General features: G+C 38.9%; 1 protein-coding gene across 7 annotated transcripts in view; it reads right to left on the bottom strand.

Moving 5' to 3' along the window:
- MRPS30 (mitochondrial ribosomal protein S30) overlaps positions 1-24,190 on the bottom strand; it is a 113,234-nt gene that overhangs the window by 67,043 nt on the left and 22,001 nt on the right. For all 7 annotated transcript variants that reach the window (XM_068535319.1, XM_068535318.1, XM_068535324.1 and 4 more), the window contains one exon: positions 1,467-1,518. In XM_068535319.1, the coding sequence (XP_068391420.1) occupies positions 1,467-1,518 (52 nt within the window). The remainder of the gene's footprint in view (positions 1-1,466; positions 1,519-24,190) is intronic.

The following is a 24,190-nucleotide window of genomic DNA, read 5'->3' as shown; positions in this document are numbered from 1 at the left end:
ACACACACATTTCAATAGATTCACATGCTGTCTTTAAATTAAGGTAGTCCTCTGAACGAGACAATTGTCTTTTAAGGCACAGACCTTCCTGGGATACAGCTACACTACTTAAAATGTGAAAGACTTCATGTTTCTCCTGTTTTCCTATGGGTGCTTTACAGTTATTGATTTAAATACATACCCCAAAACAGTAACTGTTGGTATGTATATTTAAATACTGGTAATGAGAATTAAAAAATGTGAACACCAACTACTTCAAGAAAAATTGCCAGGGATGTTGTCCAAAGAATCAGTCAAGCATAAGTCTACAGCCTTTAAAGGGAAAAATACACACATCCAATATTGTCCTCTAAATTATTATCAGTATAACACCTTGTTTTTAATTATCTACAATTTATATAAGAGCTTTACTGAAATTTAAATTGCAGAGTTTTTTTAATATATACTATCTATTTTACTAAATTCTAAAGTACTAAAGTACTAAATTTTGAGATCTGTATATTAATAAAATCAGAGGGATTCTGATTGTTTCATTCAAAACAATCCTAATTTTGTGAAATTTTCCACCAGATCAAGAGTCCTTATTGCAGCCATGAAGGGAAAAGAGTAATTGACCTCTATACTGTTAAGTAATAAATGTTTAACATTTATATCCAGAATATTTCAAATTGCGTTTATTGATACCTGACAGAGCTTTTATTATTGATAACATAAACATAATTCTAATTTAAATTTGGAACTCTCAGTGATTTCAATATTAATGTGACATCTCTCCTTGTTGATTTATTGTAGAAGGACTTCACTCAAGTTAACTCAAAGGACCTAAGCTTTTGCTACATCTGGAAATCCTGCTGAAAAATATGGCAGAGCTGCACTTGCTGCACATCGAGGAAAAATAAGAGCAAGTTACAGGTGTCCAGACTGAGAAGTACCATGGCTAAGAATTGGGAAACTAGAATAAGACTACCTAGGGTCAAATATTGCCATTAGCATTTACTGGCTCTGCGACCATGGACCCCATCTTCCAAGCAAGAGTGATAAGATAAAAAGACATAACTCACCAAAGGCACTTAGGCAAGTGCCTGGCAAAAATAAGAGTTCAGTATGAACAACTTATCACAAAATAAACTGACATTGTTGGGAACGTGCTAAGCACCTTGTATGGATTGTTTCATTTAATCCTCACAACACCACCAAAAAGTATGTACTATTATTATCCTCATCTTATATGTAGCTGATATTATGTTAAAGAAAGAGAGAAAGAGAAGGGTGGGGAGAGAAAGAAAGGAAGATTAAACTTCCTAAAATGAAAAGATTAGATAACAGAGAACTTGTTTATGGATGGTGTTTAACAATTCTGGATGTTATAAATTTATAACTAATTAGCTGAATATTTATAAGCAACTACATTTAACTACAGACATTTATCAATTACTCAGTGCCTAATTATAAAGTCTACTTATTACCTGGGATTTTTATTGCTTCTCTTTTCCATCCATTTCATGGCGTATATAGTTGCTGTCAGGAAAACAAAGCTAAGTCAGACTTTAGATCAATCACGCATACTTCGTCGGTATCTCTTACATGCATAGCACTGTGAATATCCCTGTTTGGGGAGGAGGGGAGACGTGAACCAGGGAATGATGTTGTTAAGGATTAGGGAGAGACTGAACAAACAAAACCTGGTGGGGGAAATTAAAGACACCTATCATTATGAATAATCAAGATAGGTTTTTAAAAACTTAGTTAAAGCTTCAAAGTAAAAGAAAATTTCCATTTAAATAACCATTCACAGATTAAATACATTTGTTCTATTAACATTTCCTTGGGCATTTTTCTTCCCTAGCACTCATCTGACCTCCTTAAAATTTGTCTACATCTTTTGTTTCTCAAAATTGCTCCTCAGGCAAATTTCCTGTGCTACATCTCCAAAGACAAATAAAGGTGAAGAATGTTTCATAGTAAAATAATAATTTCCCCAGCATTATTAGTTAATCTCTGCTCACACTGGCTGTACTTAACATTGTAGATTGCTTTGTCACCTGCATGCACTTGATTTATCAATATAGATGTAGAAAATAATTTGTATATTTACATGGTGTATACTTCATTCTTTTGTCATTCCAATGGACCTCGTTTTGTGTCCTCCTCATAAAGCTGACTTTATATGTTTTATTAAAGTATATCTGGGATTCATTGTAAGGTTTAAGAAAAATCAGTAGCCTTAGAACTGGAAATATCTAGGTTTGCACCCTAGGGTTCCCCTCCCTAACTATGTGGCCTTAAGCAAATCATTTAACCTCTTAGATTCAGTTTCCTCTTTTCTAAAATTACAATAATTATCCTTGCCATAATTATCCCATAAAATGTCTGGAGAACCCAGATGTAATATATGTGAATTAAAAAAAAAATTTGGTATTACTAGAGTATCTCTGGTCCTGATGTAGTTTATTTTGTCTCTGACTTTAGTCCTAGAAATAGAAGATCTTTTCAAATTAATTAAATGAAATGTGTTGCTGGTCATACTGTTGATAGAAGTCTCAGATGTTTGAACACTTATCCCTCTAAATGCTTAGCCAATGACCCTGACAACTGGGAGAGAAGTCTTCAGTAGAATAAGTACCATCATACTCTTATTTATTTATTCCTTCTTCTCTTGATTGGGTTGAACCATAATCTTAAAGGCATACTTACCTTATTTGCAAAGGCACAGAGCGCCCACTGGTGCCAGCTCACTTTACCAGTGTTTGGACAAATGGACCCAGAGACTCAGACCACCCTCCAACCCCCTCTCCAGTCCATCCTCCAGGACCACTTCTCTGCAGGATCTTAGCTTCCAAGATCAGCTAACGTTATTTTTTGTGGTTAAATCCTCATTGCCAACCAACCATGAGCTGTCAGATCTGCCAGAATTATTCCACCAAAGTGAAAACCACCATCAACTGTCTGGTCCACCTGCAATTGCAGGCATCCTACACCTACGTCTCTGTGTTTCCATTTCCACCATGAAGATGTGGTCCTGGAGGGTGTAAACCACCTCTGGGCAACCACCTGATCAACCTCCAGAGGCCTGCCAGCCCCAGAACGGACTGGGCAAAAGGCTCACCTTCAAGCCCGACAAGGAGCCTTCCAAGCCCAGTGGCCTTCCTCATTCCAGAGTCCCCTCCCAGGTGTGGACTAAATGGAAACAATAAACAATAAACTTTCCTTTTACATAAAAAAAAACACCCTTTGGAGGTGATTCATTTAGTTATTCATTCATTTATTTTTATCTCTCCAGTGGGAAGAAGAATTTATTCCAACTTAAAAAATTGTAGAATGCTTCCCACAATTAGTTGGATTGAATTCTTCATTGCTTCCAGGATGAATTCCAAACTCCTTGCAGTGGCATTTAGAGAATTCATCACTTTTACCAAAATATATTTCCAATCTTCATTTCTCATTTTTCTAAACTCTTATGCCACAACAATATCAAGCCACTGGATTTTCTGCAAACACAATATATATTTCAATCCCTTTCTCATTTCATCATGCAATTCCTCTACCTAGGGATGTCCTTCCTTCCCTTCTCCATCTGCTGCCTTCTTACCCCACTTCTAAGACATAATTCTCAAATACTTTCTTCATGGGGAATCCTCTCCTAGACGGCCCACCTTAACCCATCCTCCAGATTGACCCTGAGGAAGGTCAATGGCTGTTTATCAAGCACTTTATGGAAGAGATTTCTTCACTGGGCTAAAAATTGAACTAGATCATTTCAAAAGTCCTTTGTGATAACTCAGTAAAATGTTTCCAAGCTTGGGAGGAGCAAATTGTCAGCATACAACTGACTTTTATACTGATACAAAGGCACAACACAACTAGAGTCTAGTCTATTTTGAATTTAGTATATTTCCAAAGTTGACAACCACTTTTCAGGCAAGGACCAAAAGTTTTCATTTCAGGATTTCGTAAGACAAATTGTTCTAAAAAGTTATCTAGAATTCTCTTTTTTGTTTATTTGTTTGATTTTAATATCCATTCCATTTTAGCAGCAAAATGTTTCTTTTCATAATTTTAAGTGTCTAGGTCTAGAGAGTTTAATAATCATGGTTCCATTTTGTTTTGTGTAAACTGGAAAGTGTTCATTTGTTCCTAAAATTCCCACCTCTGTAAGGAAGGTATGATGGGTTGTCATAATTTCTTATTGTGATGGGGAAAAAATGTTAATGCATGAATGGTCACATCTTCTTTCACTCTCCTATCCTTGCTGGGCTTCTGAGCTATTTATTATACTGATTCTTGTGTTGGCCAGATTATGGTGTAGGAATCAAGTGGTAGAGTCAAAAAAACCAAAAAACAAACAAACAAACCCAACTAAATTACTTACTTTAAGGTAGGCAAAGTCTATTCTTGAAAGAAAAGAGTGGATTTGAAACAAAGGAGGGAAAGGAGAAAGAAATAGAGAAGACCAAGAGTGGTGTGAATTTTTAGAGAGAGAATTTGAAGAAGGAGAGACAATGAAAGAGGAAGCGGGGAAAGAGCAAATAAACTAAAAGTTGGGGAAGGGGTGAAGAGAAAATTGAGGGCAGCAGCCTTACTGTGTTTATCAGCTGGGGGGATGGTTGGGAACGCAGATTTTTAGGATATTTTGCTGTGTTTCATGGGACAACCACTCTTGGCATTTTTCAAGAATACACACAAAAATAATTTAATTTTCAATCTTTAGATTGAGTTTCTCATGCATGTCATACCCCGTAGGACACCATGCTGTTGAAATGGGCTACATGGTAGTTCAGCTGTATTCAGGTTACCTACTATAATACTTATCATTATTGCAATTGTCTCTTTAGTGGCTTGTTTTTCTTACTATACTACAATCTCTATGAGGATAGGGATTCTGTCTTAATCATTTTTGTAACCCTATCCTCTAGGACAATATCTGGCAAGTACTAGGTTCTCAATAAACATTCACTGAATGAATGAATGAATGAATGAATGAACATGACGCCAGAAGCCTTGACCAACTGCAGTCACAATAACATGGAAGAAAAGTCTTAAGATAGAAAATTTCTTCAAAGTTTGGGATGAGTTATGAAACAATATTTTTTCCCCAAAGGTAAGAACAGACACCGCCTACAGTTTTCTCCAGCAGTGATTTTCCTTTTTGCATGGGCAAATTACACATCAGAGCACCCACACACAGTGTCTTGCAAAAGAGAACAAATATGATATACAAAGCAATCCGCTGATCATAAGGAGGAAAAGACACAAAGTAGACAGTAGAGATAATAAATGTGCTGGTGTCTATAATTTACAGCACTTATGTGAGAATCCACTGTAGCTGCAAACTATATTTTCCCCAAAAGGTCAACATATTCAAATCAGATAGTTATATTCTTAAAATATTCTGATTGATTATGAGTGAAGCCAGTAGAAGATTCAATGTATTTGTAACTCCAAAATTTGTAAGTCAAATTTTGTTGCATAGTAAATTATATTTTGATTGCTTTTGTTGAGGGTTCTAATCAGGGGGATGCATTCATTCATTAGCCAGATATTTACTGAGAATTATAATGTACCAGGCACTGTGCAATGTACTAGAGCCTGAACAAAGAACAGACACAGTCCATGCTCTCAAGGAACCTAGGAACAATAAACGCAATACAATGGGGATATAATGGAAGTCTGTGTGGAGTAAATGGGCGGTGAGCCTCAGTCTGTGTGGAGGGGCCAAGAAGCGGTTCACATATAAAGGTAAATCTGGAGCTTTGTCACGTAAGGACAAGGAGCTCAGGATCAATTCAGTGCATTTAGTGAAAGGCAACTTGTTCAGTATTGCTAACACTGAAAAAGTGAAGAATGACAGGACTTCAGGCCAGAAAGGTGACCAGGGGTCTTGTAGGTCTTGCTATGAAGCATGGATTTCATTCTGGGGGAAATCTTTGTATCCTTCTGATTGCATTGTGAAGGCTAAGTAGAGAGCAGTGAGACTGGAGGCAAGGAGCTTTAGAAGACCCTTGGAATTGTCCAGATGAGGAGTGATGAGGGTCTGAAATAAGACAGAATTGGTAGGGGAAGAAATGAATGGCGAGAAGGAAACATCTTTAGGAATTTTCAACACCTGGTAACTGACTGGATATGGGAAGGAAAGTATGGATGTAAAAAATGACTCCCAGCTTTCCACATGGGAGACTGTGTAAACAGTTGTGCCAATCCATGGATTTGGGGACACGGAAAAGGACAGGAGGCTAATGAGTCCAGTTTGGGGCATGTGGAGTTTGAGCATATTTGGGACATCCAGGTGGTGATCAGGAGCAAACTCCTGGCTGTAGAAAGAAACCTGAGAGTTTTTTAGGTACACATGGCCACTGAACATGTGAAGAACATGAGAAGTGTTTGGAATATCTTAAAGCTGTTACCTCCAATTTGTCTATTGTCTAAATCTAGATTTTCACATATGAAGGTCTGTTGAAACAGCAGTTTACAAACTTCAGTTTCCTTCTCACACTTGGAAAATGTGAAACACACTAACAGGTACCAAAAGCTTAATACAGCAGGATTTTCAACCTAGCTGACAAGTTCAGTGATGGTGTAGTCTCAAAACTTTGGGGAGATACAAGGTATGAAAGGCCCTCCAGATAACTGACTTCTTAATCCATGGCTTATCACTGATTAAAAGTAAGGCATATCCTTGTATACATAACTATCAAAATGTATATTTTAGCAACAGAGAATTCTGTGATTCCCTACTGATGTACTGTTTCATTTTTTTTTTCATTCAAATGTAAGAAATTGAGAAACTATGGACCACTTTGCTTTGTTCTTCTTCTGGGGTTTATCTTATTCCTTCATTTGGAACATATTTCTCTGTTGCCTCATTTTGCCTAATTCTCTGTTTTTATTTCTATGTATTAGGTGAGCTGGTTACATTTCCTGATCTTGGAGAAGAGGCCTGATGTAGGAGATTCCCTATGGGGCGCAGCAGTGCATTCCTCTCTGATCACCAGAACTGTATTCTCCTGCGATGCCTCCTATGTCAACTTCATTGGCCCTTCTGTTATGGTGGGACTGACAACTGTGGGCTTGCTGGTAGATGGGGCTAGCCCGTGGCGCAGTTGACTGCCAGGCCCTGTCTCCCGCAGAGGCTGCCAGCCACTGGTGGAAGGGGCCATGTCCTGGCTCAGCTGGATGCCTGGCCCGGGGATCCCAGGGCTGGTGCCAGCCCACTGGTAGCTGGGGCTGGGTCCAATTGTGACTAGCTACTTGGACTGGGGCATCCCAGGACTGGTGCAGACCAGTTGCAGGGGGGTAAGTCTCCGGCATTAATAAGCAGAGGGAGGACTCCAAAATGGTGCTTGTCAGCACTGGTGTCCTCATTGTAGAACAAGCTCCCCAAAATTGCTACTGCCAATAGCTGTGTCCCCAGGGGATGTTCCAGTTGCTTCCTGCCGCCCTGGGTGGCTCTCTAATATCAGCACGTGAGTCTGACCCAGGTTCCTTTCAAATTACTGCCTCTGTGCTGGGCCTCAGAGTATGTGAGATTTTGTATGTGCCTTTTGAGAGTGGGCTCTTTGCTTCCTAAAGCCCTCCAGCTCTCCCGTATGCAAGCCCTGCTGGTCTTCAAAGCCAGATGTTCTGAGGGCGCGTCTTTACAGTGCAGGACCCACAGGCTGGAGAGCTCAATGCGGGGCTCAGACCCCACACTCCTTGGGGAGAACCTCTGCAATTGTGATTATCCTGCCTTTTCTGGGTCGCCTACCCAGGGGTGTGGGTCTTGAATATACTACATCTCTGCCCCTGCTACCCATTTCGTTGTGGTTCCTTCTTTATATCTATAGTCATGGAAAATCTTTTCAGCTAGTCTTCAAGTCATTCTCATGGATAGCTGCTCTGTAAATAGCTGTAATTTTGGTGTGCTTGAGGGAGGAGCTGAGCTCAGCGTTTTCCTGCTTCGCCATCTTGGCCACTACTTTTACCCCTTTAAAACTTATCTTTTGGGCTTCCCTGGTGGCACGGTGGTTGAAAATCCGCCTGCCAATGCAGGGGACGCGGGTTCGAGCCCTGGTTTGGGAAGATCCCACATACTACAGAGCAACTGGGCCTGTGAGCCACAACTACTGAGCCTACGAGTCTGGAGCCTGTGCTCCGCAACAAGAGAGGCCGAGATAGTGAGAGGTCCACGCACCGCGATGAAGAGCGGCCCCCGCTCGCCACAACTAGAGAAAGCCCTCGCACAGAAACGAAGACCCAACACAGCCATAACTAAATAAATAAATTAATAAATTAAAATAAAAAAAAAACTTATCTTTTTAAGACTATTTTTTAAAAACCCTGAGAGGTTGAATTAGAACTAAAAGTATCTGTATGAACTCGGACTTTTAAAAATAAACAGAGGCAGATTTAGAAATAGTCATAAAGAGTCAGCTCTACCCACCACCAGAGCCTCCCATCAAGCCTCTTAGATAGCCTCAACCACTAGAGGGCAGACAACAGAAGCAAGAAAAACTACAATCCTGCAGCCTGTGGACCAAAAACCACAGTTACAGAAAGATAGGGAAGATGAAAAGGCAGAGGACTATGTACCAGATGAAGGAACAAGAAAAAACCCCAGAAAAACAACTAAATGAAGTGGAGATAGGCAACCTTCCAGAAAAAGAATTCAGAATAATGATAGTGAAGATGATCCAGGACCTCGGAATAAGAATGGAGGCAAAGATTGAGAAGATGCAAGAAATGATTAACAAAGACCTAGAAGAATTAAAGAACAAACAAACAGAGATGACCAATACAATAACTGAAATGAAAACTACACTAGAAGGAATCAATAGCAGAATAACTGAGGCAGAAGAACGGATAAGTGACCTGGAAGACAGAATGGTGGAATTCACTGTTGCGGAACAGACTAAAGAAAAAAGAATGAAAAGAAATGAAGACAGCCTAAGAGACCTCTGGGACAACATGAAACGCAACAACATTCGCATTCTAGGGGTCCCAGAAGGAGAAGAGAGAGAGAAAGGACCAGAGAAAATATTTGAAGAGATTATAGTCGAAAACTTCCCTAACATGGGAAAGGAAATAGCCACCCAAGTCCAGGAAGCGCAGAGAGTCCCATACAGAATAAACCCAAGGAGAAACACGCCGAGACACATAGTAATCAAAGTGGCAAAAATTAAAGACAAAGAAAAATTATTGAAAGCAGCAAGGGAAAAGCGACAAATAACATACAAGGGAACTCCCATAAGGTTAACAGCTGATTTCTCAGCAGAAAATCTGCAAGCCAGAAGGGAGTGGCATGATATACTTAAAGTGATGAAAGGGAAGAACCTACAACCAAGATTACTCTACCCGGCAAGGATCTCATTTAGATTTGATGGAGAAATCAAAAGCTTTACAGACAAGCAAAAGCTAAGAGAATTCAGCACCACTAAACCAGCCCTACAACAAATGCTAAAGGAACTTCTCTAAGTGGGAAACACAAGAGAAGAAAAGGACCTACAAAAACAAACCCAAAACAATTAAGAAAATGGTCATAGGAACATACATATCGATAATTACCTTAAACGTGAATGGATTAAATGCCCCAACCAAAAGACATAGACTGGCTGAATGGATACGAAAACAAGACCCATATATATGCTGTCTACAAGAGACCCACTTTAGACCTAGGGACACATACAGACTGAAAGTGAGGGGATGGAGAAAGATATTCCATGCAAATGGAAATCAAAAGAAAGCTGGAGTAGCTATACTCATATCAGATAAAATAGACTTTAAAATAAAGAATGTTACAAGAGACAAGGAAGGACACTACATAATGATCCAGGGATCAATCCAAGAAGAAGATATAACAATTATAAATATATATGCACCCAACATAGGAGCACCTCAATACATAAGGCAACTGCTAACAGCTATAAAAGAGGAAATCGACAGTAACACAATAATAGTGGGGGACTTTAACACCTCACTTACACCAATGGACAGATCATCCAAAATGAAAATAAATAAGGAAACAGAAGCTTTAAATGACACAATAGACCAGATAGATTTCATTGATATATATAGGACATTCCATCCAAAAACAGCAGATTACACGTTCTTCTCAAGTGCGCACGGAACATTCTCCAGGATAGATCACATCTTGGGTCACAAATCAAGCCTCAGTAAATTTAAGAAAATTGAAATCATATCAAGCATCTTTTCTGACCACAACGTTATGAGATTAGAAATGAATTACAGGGAAAAAAACGTAAAAAAGACAAACACATGGAGGCTAAACAATACGTTACTAAATAACCAAGAGATCACTGAAGAAATCAAAGAGGAAATAAAAAAATACCTAGAGACAAATGACAATGAAAACACGACGACCCAAAACCTATGGGATGCAGCAAAAGCGGTTCTAAGAGGGAAGTTTATAGCTATACAAGCCTACCTAAAGAAACAAGAAAATTCTCAAGTAAACAATCTAACCTTACACCTAAAGAAACTAGAAAGAACAAACAAAACCCAAAGTCAGCAGAAGGAAAGAAATCATAAAGATCAGAGCAGAAATAAATGAAATAGAAACAAAGAAAACAATACCAAAGATCAATAAAACTAAAAGTTGGTTCTTTGAGAAGATAAACAAAATTGATAAGCCATTAGCCAGACTCATCAAGAAAAAGAGGGAGAGGACTCAAATCAATAAAATCAGAAATGAAAAAGGAGAAGTTACAACAGACACCGCAGAAATACAAAGCATCCTAAGAGACTACTACAAGCAACTTTATGCCAATAAAATGGACAACCTGGAAGAAATGGACAAATTCTTAGAAAGGTATAACCTTCCAAGACTGAATCAGGAAGAAACAGAAAATATGAACAGACCAATCACAAGTAATGAAATTGAAACTGTGATTAAAAATCTTCCAACAAACAAAAGTCCAGGACCAGATGGCTTCACAGGTGAATTCTATCAAACATTTAGAGAAGAGCTAACACCCATCCTTCTCAAACTCTTCCAAAAAATTGCAGAGGAAGGAACACTCCCAAACTCATTCTATGAGGCCACTATCACCCTGATACCAAAACCAGACAAAGACACTAAAAAAAAAGAAAATTACAGACCAATATCACTGATGAATATAGATGCAAAAATCCTCAACAAAATACTAGCAAACAGAATCCAACAACACATTAAAAGGATCATACACCACGATCAAGTGGGATTTATCCCAGGGATGCAAGGATTCTTCAATATACGCAAATCAATCAATGTGATACACCATATTAACAAATTGAAGAATAAAAACCATATGATCATCTCAATAGATGCAGAAAAAGCTTTTGACAAAATTCAACACCCATTTCTGATAAAAACTCTCCAGAAAGTGGGCATAGAGGGAACCTACCTCAACATAATCAAGGCCATATATGACAAACCCACAGCAAACATCATTCTCAATGGTGAAAAACTGAAAGCATTTCCTCTAAGATCAGGAACGAGACAAGGATGTCCACTCTCACCACTATTATTCAACATAGTTCTGGAAGTCCTAGCCACGGCAATCAGAGAAGAAAAAGAAATAAAAGGAATACAAATTGGAAAAGAAGAAGTAAAACTGTCACTGTTTGCGGATGACATGATACTATACATAGAGAATCCTCAAACTGCCACCAGAAAACTGCTAGAGCTAATCAATGAATATGGTAAAGTTGCAGGATACAAAATTAATGCACAGAAATCTCTTGCATTCCTATACACTAATGATGAAAAATCTGAAAGAGAAATTATGGAAACACTCCCATTTACCATTGCAACAAAAAGAATAAAATACCTAGGAATAAACCTACCTAGGGAGACAGAAGACCTGTATGCAGAAAACTATAAGACACTGATGAAAGAAATTAAAGATGATACCAACAGATGGAGAGATATACCATTTTCTTGGATTGGAAGAATCAACATTGTGAAAATGAGTATACTACCCAAAGCAATCTACAGATTCAATGCAATCCCTATCAAATTACCAATGGCATCTTTTACGGAGCGAGAACAAATCATCTTAAAATTTGTATGGAGACACAAAAGACCCCGAATAGCCAAAGCAGTCTTGAGGCAAAAAAATGGAGCTGGAGGAATCAGACTCCCTGACTTCAGACTATAGTACAAAGCTACAGTAATCAAGACAATATGGTACTGGCACAAAAACAGAAACATAGATCAATGGAACAAGATAGAAAGCCCAGAGATTAACCCACGCACCTATGGTCAACTAATCTATGACAAAGGAGGCAAAGATATACAATGGAGAAAAGACAGTCTCTTCAATAAGTGGTGCTGGGAAAACTGGACAGCTACATGTAAAAGAATGAAATTAGAATACTCCCTAACACCATACACAAAAATAAACTCAATATGGATTAGAGACCTAAATATAAGACTGGACACTATAAAACTCTTAGAGGAAAACATAGGAAGAACACTCTTTGACATAAATCACAGCAAGATCTTTTTTGATCCACCTCCTAGAGTAATGGAAATAAAAACAAAAATAAACAAGTGGGACCTAATGAAACTTCAAAGCTTTTGCACAGCAAAGGAAACCATAAACAAGACGAAAAGACAACCCTCAGAATGGGAGAAAATATTTGCAAATGAATCAATGGACAAAGGATTACTCTCCAAAATATATAAACAGCTCATGCAGCTCAATATCAAAGAAACAAACACCCCAATCCAAAAATGGGCAGAAGACCTAAATAGACATTTCTCCAAAGAAGACATCCAGACGGCCACGAAGCACATGAAAAGATGCTCAACATCACTAATTATTAGAGAAATGCAAATCAAAACTACAATGAGGTATCACCTCACTCCTGTTAGAATGGGCATCATCAGAAAATCTACAAACAACAAATGCTGGAGAGGGTGTGGAGAAAAGGGAAACCTCTTGCACTGTTGGTGGGAATGTAAATTGATACAGCCACTATGGAGAACAATATGGAGGTTCCTTAAAAAACTAAAAATAGAATTACCATATGACCCAGCAATCCCACTACTGGGCATATACCCAGAGAAAACCGTAATTCAAAAAGACACATGCACCCGAATGCTCATTGCGGCACTATTTACAATAGCCAGGTCATGGAAGCAACCTAAATGCCCATCAACAGACGAATGGATAAAGAAGTTGTGGTACATATATACAATGGAATATTACTCAGCCATAAAAAGGAACGAAATTGAGTCATTTGTTGAGACGTGGATGGATCTAGAGACTGTCATACAGAGTGAAGTAAGTCAGAAAGAGAAAAACAAATATCGTATATTAATGCATGTATGTGGAACCTAGAAAAATGGTACAGATGAGCCAGTTTGCAGGGCAGAAGTTGAGACACAGATGTAGAGAATGGACATATGGACACCAAGGGGGGAAAACTGCGGTGAGGTGGGGATGGTGGTGTGCTGAATTGGGCGATTGGGATTGACATGTATACACTGATGTGTATAAAATTGATGCCTAAAAAAAACAAAAAAAGAAATAGTCATAAAGGTATGTACTTACATCTCTGTCTCTTACTCTCCCTCTCTCCACACACACACACATGCACACACACACACACACACACACACATATTTCCTAGCTTTGTCCATGAAAGCAGCTTAGAAGCAATAAAATTCCAGCAGCACTAAGCACTCTGAGAATACATCTCTTGGTTTCCAAATACCACTCTCCACCAAAAGGAACCCAGGCTTCCTGGGGACATGCTGGCTCAAGGGAGAAACAGGGAAAAAAGAAAATAAGCCTGGACATAAATTAAGCAATAAAATAAGGAGATGCTCACAGGCCAAAACTTATCTAATTTGAGCATTAATATATATGAGTATATAGAATTACAACCTATTGAATAAAACAGTGACCTATGATTCCATATTGATATAGATAGATAGATAAGTAGGTAGGAGAAACATTTCTAGGATTCTACTATTCTATACTGATATAAAAATAAATAAATAAATAAGACTTTAAACATTTTTAATAAGTAAGTAAGGAATGATACAAATGGGTAATCAGTATTTGACATCCGTTACAGTGGTAGTTGACAAGGATGGAAGGTACCTGTATTCTTTATGACTGTCAAGGGAATAGGAGACAGGGGAAGTGAGGGATTGTTTCAGACTGGAGGAGAACGACGGCACCTAACAACAAAATGCAACATGTGTTTCAGAATTAGATCCTGACCCAGGAAGGAAAAAGACTTTGCTTGATGTTTGGTAAAATCCAAATGGGATTTATAGATTGTATGATAGTGTCGTATTGTTAAATCGTTAATTGGAAAGATTTTATGGTGATAATGTAAGAAAAGTGTTTACATTTGGGGGCAATACATCCTGGAATTTAAATATAAACTACATACTAAAGAAAAGCCTCACATAAATGCATGAAAGTAACAAGAAGGCTATGTTCTATGTCTGGTGTACATTCCAACCATCAGTTAATCAGGGTCTAGGAAGAAAAAGATGCACACTTGAATTGGGCAACTAATGATAGTTTAATAAAGGAACTATTTTATAAAATGTGGGGATTATGTGAAAAATCACAAGTGATGGTGCAATACCCTCAGACTAAGAACAGCAGAATACCCCGTGGAAAGGTTCATTAGTGATTCAGGAGATATGAAGGAAATGAATACATTTTTACTTCTATTATTTGACTCCAGTGATTTCAACCACATCCCACATTTCTCTGGAGCTAAATAACTCCAAAATCTTAATTCCAGCATTTACTCTGGAGTTACAACGACAATGATAGAATGTTCCTTTTAGAACCTGAATCCTTGCTTTATTTTGGTTGACCAAGTGACCAGACGTTAAGATATTTTTCTTCCCTTTTCCTTGAGGCTAAGTGGATATGCTATACTTGATTCGCCACTCAGCTTAGCCTGCCACAAATTGAACTGGTCACTAACATTGTTTCTGGCATTAAACAACTCAGTTGACAAAAGATTATTGGAGTGGCCATGCAGAGTCTTAAGAGATTCCAACTGTTGGCATCATTAACTTGTAATGCAGGAGCTAACAACTGTTCTGATAATCTACGCAAAACTGCTGAACTTTTCTGGAAGTGCTCAGTGATTGTGCAACTAACCTCATCCGATGTTATTGCTACAGCAATCAACATAAACATGGGGATTTTTACCTTTGGATTCGTGGACAATAATGTAAATGGTGTCTTTTTAGAACATAATTGATTTTGAATAGACTGGCCATTGGAATCAACACAATTGTTACTTATGGCTGTTGTCCAAACAACCCTCCAAGCCAGGGATGTTGCTAAGGGATCAGCCTTCCTTTATTCTTATCACTTACCGCTCTTTGTTACTTGTTAGGATTTGCCTCTAATTTTGACTAACATCAAAATTCAAAAGCAGAGAACATGGCAAAGTTATTGTAAATACAATCAACATTTTGCTATGGTTTCCAACACTTTGTTTCCAACCCCAAGTTCTTGAAGAAGCACATGCTTCAAAGCAGGATTTTGGAACTCATTATAAGTAAATAATTATCTTGGTTTAGATGAATCACCAAGGCATTTTGGCTCTCTGCACCGATACTGCCTCATTTTTATTTCTGCACATGCATGTATGTGCGTGTGAGAGAGAGAGAGATAAGGGGGGAGGAGAAGAAAGGGATGGGGAAGGGAGGAAGAGAGGAGAGGGGAAGAATAATGTTTTGATATATAGTATAAATACATATGCCCAAACGTCACTGGGAGGAATGTGGCGTCATCAAAAAAATTAAGAGCAGCAAGACTATCCACATTTTTACAGGCCATTCCTCACTACATTAGTTTCTTGTGGATACTGTAACAAATTATCACAAACTTTCTGGCTTAAAATAACAGAAATCTATTCCATCACAGTTCTGGAGGCCAAGAGGTCAAAATCAATTTCACTGGACTCAAATCAAGGTGTCAGCAAAGAGCCTTTTTTCCGAATAAGGGAACATCCACAGGCTCTAGGGATTAGAATGTGGGTACCTACTGGAGGGCTATTTCTAGCCTACCACCCCCACTAACACACTATTACAACCACTCCACTCCCACCAGCTCTTAAAAGTCGTGAAACTGTTTTTTGGACACAACTAGGTCAGCCTGGAGAAAAAGTTGAGCCTGAAATGATGAGACAACAAGTCTTTATTATTTTGTGGTAGATGAGCCATACATGGAAATACAGTCTTTCCTTTTGACTCCACTCTGATTGATTGCTCCTTGAAAGTGGAGTCTGACTTCTTATCTTTGGTTCCCCCATGATCAGCTCAGTGCTTCCCACACCATCATATGCAATACGTGTTTGTGGAATAAACAAACATGCAAGTTATTGTCATGAATCCTCTCATAGTATTTGTGCTTCATTCCACATTGACAAAGTCAATGATGGGGATCATGGTTATAGCAAAGTTAACCAAATGGTTCTTTAGTCTGTGGCTTTGCACCTCTCACCCTAGGGTCTGTCTTGCTCCCTTTGCCTGTACAGCATTATCTGGCCCTTTATTCATTCTGTCTCTTCCTTCCTCTCACAACCACAGCAGCCAGTGATTGACTCTTCCCAGTGCTGTCGCCTCAAGACATATAGCTCTTGAGCAGAGACCCAGCATGTGGCAATCCTGCAAGGGTGGACCATGAAAGGACCCTGCCAGCCAAGACGTACCATCTAAGCCCATGACCTGCCTTTATCTGTGTCGTGGTTTCTTTCTGTTACATCCTTTTCTAAAACTAGGAAACACTCCTCTTTTCTTCTATAAATCAGCAAGTCACACTGAGTATATTTGGTCAGGGAAGTTTTTTCACTTTCTTCCCCCGCACCCCCGAAATGAAAGCTTTTGCTCTGCTTTGAATGTTATGTTAAGAGAAGCCCTCTGATTTCTGCCACCACTCCACCCACTCACCATGACGCCCACACTCACCACAACCCTACACCCACCTCCACACTCAGTCCCATCATTCTTTCTCATACCTTATTTTTTATTCCTTTACTCTGAGGACTTCATCTTCAGACACTGATTTTTGGTTCCTTTTTCTTTATCTACCACCCGAAGGAAAAAATTATATTCAGCTAAGGAAACGTGGGGAAAGATATAACCAAAGTGGAATCATGTCACATTTGGGTCACACGTTTGCTCAAAAGAAAAGTTTATCTTAGGCTTCCTTTCCGTAGCACTGTCAAACTATAAGTGTCTTCAGATTTCCTGTAGAATTTGGGATGCCAGTTGAGCAGCTACAGTCTCCTTATCTAGATTCGGATTTCAACCAGTGAAACCATTCCAAACAGCTAACATGTTTCCTTCTACAATGGCCAAAAAAAAGCTTTTTCTGGTAAACATTGCCAGATAGACAAAACAGAGTCACCTAAATTGTCACTTAGAATATACAGGCATCTTTTATGCAAGAAGAGATCATCTCCCAAAGATGATCTGTTTCATCGGCACAGAAAGGACAGGTAAGGTCAGTATCGTTAATGAAAAATATGAAGAACTATTTTATGGGGAAAAGAATGGTAGAAGAAGAAACAAGTAAATGGAGAAAGGAAAGTGAGGCAAAAGGAAGCGCTAAATAATAAGGGCAGTTGATTTGACCAAGAGCATAAGACTACTCACATGGTAAAGACAGGCTTGGAATTTAGATTTTTAGACCCCTAGTCCAGAGTGATTTTCTCTCCCCACAGTTTCCTAATCAGCCTGGCAAGAGTGGGCTACAGGTATACAAATATTGATTCCTTTTACACAGGCACGTGGAGAAACGGATGGGAGGAATACATAAGCCAGTTGCCGCTGATTAAACATTGACCCTTCCTATTTAAAAGAGGATGCTGAGTAAATATAAATTTCTCTGGGCTCTGTGATATAAAAAAATGTTTGGAAGCACTGTGGAGTCCGCACCACAGTGAGACTTGGACAGCCAGTTTTTGACTGGGATAATCAGCTCCTTCTCAAAAATGTCTTGTCTCATGAGTCTGAGAAGACATGGGGTCTGTGTCGGGAATCGTGAAACCAAGTCCTGCCAAGGTTCTGTGGTAGGTGTAAGGGCAGGTAGTACTCCTGAGAGACAATAGTATATTGAGGAGCTCTACATTAAGGAAGGAGATTCCTTGAAATTGTACTAAAAATAGTGTTGAAACCTGAAAAACCTTTTCACACATCTGTGAGTGAGTAATCTAACACTGAATACTTTAAGTAGGCTGACATGATGAAGCGGCCGTTGTTTGCTACTCCCTCCTGGTGGGTAAGAGAGACCAATTAATGTGGCTGAGGCTAGGGGTCCTTACTGTCCATGCTAATCCAGTGTTAGTGTGGAGGGCTTCCTGAAAGAAGACGTGTGAGAACCTCAGAGTAATCACTAAAGCAACACTTGGAGAGCTGGCAGCAGCCACAGCTTAATTAGAGCTGAACCTTCCACAGGCAGCCTGATCTGGGCAAAGAGGGCAGAGTTTCTCACCTTTTGTTGTCCTCTTTTTTTGATTTTAGAGGCCTTTAAGTCATGTAGCCTATGTCAGTTTTGTTTTTTTTTTTTTTTTAATTTTTATTGGAGTATAGCTGCTTTACAATGTTGTGTTAGTTTCTGCTGTATAACAAAGTGAATCAGCTGTACGTATATATATATATTCCCCTCTTTTTTGGATTTCCTTCCCATTTAGGTGCCTATGTCAGTTTTAAAACATGCTTCCAAATTAGTTTTATATTCCTGTCATTAGGAAGAGGGGTGTCTGCCTCCTTCTCTTGATTCTTGGTAGGTTTATAACTGGTCACAGTGGAAGTGATGCTATGGGACTTCTGAGACTAAGTCAGAAAAGGCCATGCAGCCTCCAATAGTTCTTTTTAGACACTCCCTTATAGAGCCCTGAGCCGTCACATAAAAAGTCCAACCACTCTAAGTCCTCTATGCTGTGAGGAGGCCCAGGTCACACAGAAAGGCCAAGTGCATGTAGTTTAGTCAGCTAGCTCCAGCTGAGATCCCAGCCAACAGCTGGCATCAACTGCCAGACATGTGAGTAAAGGTGGCTCCAGATGATCCCAGAATGTAGGTGTTGAGTCACTCCCAGCACTTGAGTTTTACCAGGTGAAACCCCGGGCCTCGTGGAGCAGAAACAAACCACTCTTGCAACAGGCCTTTGTAACCTCCAAAGCATATCATGTAAGCTGTCATACTGCTCACTGCAGAAGGTCCAAATTAAATGTTTTGTTACTTTCCCCCATGTCCAATGCCTCTCTGCTGCAGATGTTTTAACATTTTCAAACAGTCAAACATTAATACTGAAGCCCTGTAAATGGCTATATTTAATAAGAATTAATTAATACCTTCTCACACTGTATCTCTGGATTATTTAGCATTAAAATCCATTTCCAGATGGAGAAATGACATGTGGCAAATAACTGATAAAGGTGGACTTATCAGAATAGCAAGAATCCAGTTCCTGATACCCAGCTCTTTGCTCCCTCCCCAGGGAATGCTTAGTGACTATAAACATAGGACAAAGAAGATAGGTACAATAAATGACCTCCATTCCCTGTCACTTGTTTTAATGCTCCCATGTTCAGTATTTTTCCCCAAGGAAACAATTCCTTTGCTAAAAATATAACCCCTTCTCCACAAAATCTATGTAGTTCTACAAAATATTTGACAACACTAAAAATGGTGTCGTCACAGTCTATTTATCTAGATTGTCAAGAAAAGATAAGACAATCTGGACTCTAATATAATCATTGAACACTTTCTTTTTTTTACTAACTAGAGTTGAAAATAAACAATATATTTTTCTTTTAATCCAAAAGATTGCTAGTTAATACACATACCAGCAGAACTCTCAGACAACTGATCTTTTGGTGTGACAGCAGCACACCTGTACTACTACTTTAAGCCTGGCTTGGCAAACAGAGATAGGTCAATAAGTCATTGATTCTGTATTGCAAAAAAATCCTAAAAGCTAATTATTACTTGAGTCTCAAGTTTGATGCCAACTGGAAGATTCTCACATGGAAGCAAATTGTATCATCTCAGAGTTACTCTGGGCTTCCTACTATTAATACATCAAAATGCCTTTCACTATAGAAAGAACTAGGAGAATATAAAATAAAGGGAATCTATGAAATACAGCTCACAACATGATCTACCTTATGAAGCCAAAGTACAAATCATGAGTTGTACACTAATGACGGATTTGTGGCAGTTTAGGAAGAACACGGGACAGGACTCAGAACACTTGGATTCTAGACCCAGCTTTACACCAATATACATGTGACCTTGGGCAAATCTCTAAACTTCTCTGGCTTACAGGTATACCTCATTTTATTGAGGTTTGACTTTTTTGCACTTCACAGTGCTTTTTTTTTTTTTTTTTGCACATTGAAGGTTTGTGACAACGCTGTGTTGAGCAAGTCTATTGGTGCAATTTTTCCAACAGCGTTTGTTCACTTTCTGTCTCTATATCACATTTTGGTAATTATTGCAATATTTCAAATTTTTCATTGTTATTGTATTTGTTATGGAGATCTGTGATCAGTGATCTTTGATGTTACTATTGTAATTGTTTTGGGGTGCCACAAACTGCGCTCATTTAAGACAGTGGTTCTCTCTCCCTCTCCTCTGGCCTCTCTATTCCCTAAGACACAACAATCTTGAAATTAGGCCAATTAATAACCATACGATGACCTCTAACTGTCCGAGTAAAAGAAAAGCCACATGTCTCTCACTTTAAATCAAAAGCTAGAAATGATTAAGCTTAGTGAGGAAAGCATGTTGAAAGCCAAGATAGGTCTTGCACAAAACAGTTAGCCAAGCTGTGAATGCAAAGGAAAAGTTCTCGAAGGAAATGAAAAGTGCTACCCAATGAACACACAAATGACAGGAAAGCAAAACAGCCTTATTGCTGACATGGAGAAAGCTTTAGTGATCTGGATAGAAGATCAAACCAACCAGGAAATTTCTTTAAGCCAAAGCCTAATCCACAGATAGGCTCTAACTCTCTGCAATTCTGTGAAGGCTGAGAGGTGAGGAAGCTGCAGAAGAAAAGTCTGAAGCTAGCAGAGGTTGTTTCATGAGGTTGAAGGAAAGAAGCCATCTCCATAACATAGAAGTGCAGGGTGAAGCAGCAAGCGCTGATGCAGAAGCTGCAGCAAGATATCCAGAAGATCTAGCTCAGATCATTAACGAAGGTGGCTACACTAAACAAGAGATTTTCAGTGTAGACGAAACAGCCTTATATCGGAAGAAGATGCCATCTAGGACTTTCATAGCTAGAGAGGAGAAGTCAATGCCTGCCTTCAAAGCTTCAAAGGACAGGCTGACTCTCTTGTTAGGGGCTAATGCAGCTGGTGACTTTAAGTTGAAGTCAATGCTCATTTACTATTCCAAAAATCCTAGGGCCCTTAAGAATTATGCTCAATCTACTCTGCACTCTAGAAATGGAACAACAAAGACTGGATGATTATATTTACAACATTGCTTACTGGATATTTTAAGCCCACTGTTGAGACATACTGCTCAGAAAAAAAACACTTTTTTGCTAAAAAAATGCTAAACTATTTTTTAACTAAGGTGTGTACATTACCTTTTAGACATAATGCTATTGTACAGACTACAGGATAGTATAAACATAACTTTTACATGCACTGAGAAACCAAGAAATTCATGTGACTCACATTATTGCGATATTCACTTCATTGCGATGGTCTGGAACCAAACCCGCAATATATCTGAGGTATGCCTGTACTTTAAAACCAGAAAATTGTACTAGATTGTCATGTGGGAATGTGGATTCTCAAATAAGTTTGTGCATTTAAGCCAGTTTCTCATTCCTAGGATTCTCCATGCTTATACTACTCAGAAGTTTGTCCTGCCTTTCCTTTGCCTATGTTTTTCACACACACACACACACACACACACACACACACACACAGCTTTTGTTATATACAACATGCTATATTTATTTTTATAAATGTAGTATAAGCCCTGAACGGGTTTTTTTTTTTCTCTTTTGTAATGCAAGTGCCTGACTTAAGCTTTGATTGCTGAGTCATCGACTACAAAGCGTCATCCCCCTCAAAGAAAGCTATCTCAAATAAGCACATTGCCAGCCACAGAAATAGAGCCAGGACACCACTGCCACCCCGCTTTAGTCTCCTTTGTTTTAGAGATCTTTGTTGATTTCTATAACTGACCACTTGGGCTGCTTTTTTTTCTCTTTCTGTGCTTAAAATTTCCACTTACATTTAAATTCACCAATAAAGAGTGAGCCCGTGAAACCCTAGGCCCCCACCCTCGATCCCCAAAAAAACAGAACCCCAGCCTCGTGCTCTCTCTCTTCTCTACCGGCAACCTTGTTGTGTGGCCCCAGGTGTGCCATGTAATTTCCAGGACCTTTAAGTAATAAACCTTTTTTTTTTTTCCAAGTTTGGTGATGGTTATTGCTGAGGGCATCTTGCAGTCATAATAAGAACCATAAGGGCTGGTCCAGCCACAACACCGGTTATCAATAGACTGAGACCGGCACAAAACAATACATTTACATAAATTTTATAACATACGCATATTTCAAGCATTCAGAAAACTTAGAAAATATTGAATGAAAACCAATATATCCATCATTCAATCTTAACAAATACTATTATTTTACCATACTTATTCCTGATCCTCCTTCTTTTCTAAAATAAATAAAATGTTGCAAACATAATTAAAATAACCAAAGGGAACCACCAAACATAACCACCACCCCACTCCAATGCTATTCCACTTCCTCCCTCATCATACTGTAATATCCAGAAGTATGTACAAAGCTTCCAGTTTATATTTTTATATTTTACTACACCTGTATAGCATTACCAATGTAATAGTCTCTGGATTTTTAAAACTTACATAGATGGGATGATACTGACCATATCTTTCGACAACTTGCTTTTTTCCCCCAACTTTATGTTTTCCAGATTCGTTCATGTTCATTCATTTAAACACTAGTATGTTCATATGAACATATAACAACTAATATATGTATTCCTTTATTGCTAGACATTCAGAAGTTCTCCATTTTGCCCCTATTACAAACAGTGCCACAAGGAATAATCTCTTACAACATCTTCTTATGCACCTGAGCGAGAGTACATTCAGGGTATTGATCTAGAAGTGCAATTGGTATGTCTCAGGGCATGTTCGTCTTCCACTGCACAAAGTACTACAAAGCAGCTTCCAAAGTGGTTCCACCAATTTAAATGCCTGCCTGCAGTGTACAAGAGCTCCCATTTCCCCACACCAAGATTATATGTGGTATTTAGACATTCTTTTTCCAATACAATGAGAATAATAGAGTGACTCATTGTTTCATTTGCATTCCCCACATTGATACTGAGGCTAAGGATATTTGAGCTTCATTTTCTGTGGATTGCCTTTCTTCTAGTCCCTTTCATAGGAGGACTGGGGCTGTTTTCCGATCTCTAAGCTCAACAGTCTTTTAGCTATGTCCATGCCTCCTTTCCCCAAGCAAACGTGAATATGCTCAAACTCCACAGCCCATATCCAGGCATGATATCACCCAGGCTGCAGAAGCACCACTCAGAGCTCACTGTTCTGGCTTTGAGTGTACTAATGGGTTCCCACTTATGGATCCATCCTTCCTCCCTCCCTCCCTCCTTCCCTTCCTCTCTTCCTTCCTTCCTTTCAGCTCAGTCATACTTTAGTGTACCTTCTTATGGTACATTTCTTTATAAAGAATCTGTAATAGAGGGAGAAAGTAGTTGATGCCCTAGTCTACCATGTTGCTTGAACTAGAAATCTCTGCTACTTTTATTTCATTTTAAGCCATTATCTCTAATTATTGCTCTGCCTGGTTCCCTTTTTCTCTCCAAGATAGCTATGGAAAAGCACATTTTGAAATTTCTCTACCTTGGTTTCCTGGACATTTTAGAAAACTGTCTATCAACATACTATCAACTATGTAGGAACAGCAATTTTAACAAAATGAAAAGAAGGTGGAAGAGACTGAGAGAGAAACAGAGAAAGAGAGCTTGGTCTTTAAATCTTACCTGTACTGAAGTTCGGAGCCCTTTCCCGGCACAGAGTTAAGACTGATTCTATTAGACTATAACCCACTGATTGCTCTTAGTGTAAGGTTTAGTTTTCTTGATTAAGTTACTGAAATTTCAGATCAGGGAAAATTCTAGTTGATACTGGGCTCAATC

This window comes from Eschrichtius robustus, chromosome 2, assembly GCF_028021215.1.
Source record: "Eschrichtius robustus isolate mEscRob2 chromosome 2, mEscRob2.pri, whole genome shotgun sequence".
In the NCBI taxonomy this organism is placed as follows: Eukaryota; Metazoa; Chordata; class Mammalia; order Artiodactyla; family Eschrichtiidae; genus Eschrichtius; species Eschrichtius robustus.
Note: the sequence above shows the minus strand (reverse complement) of the source record. Positions and strands in the feature narration are given on the sequence as shown.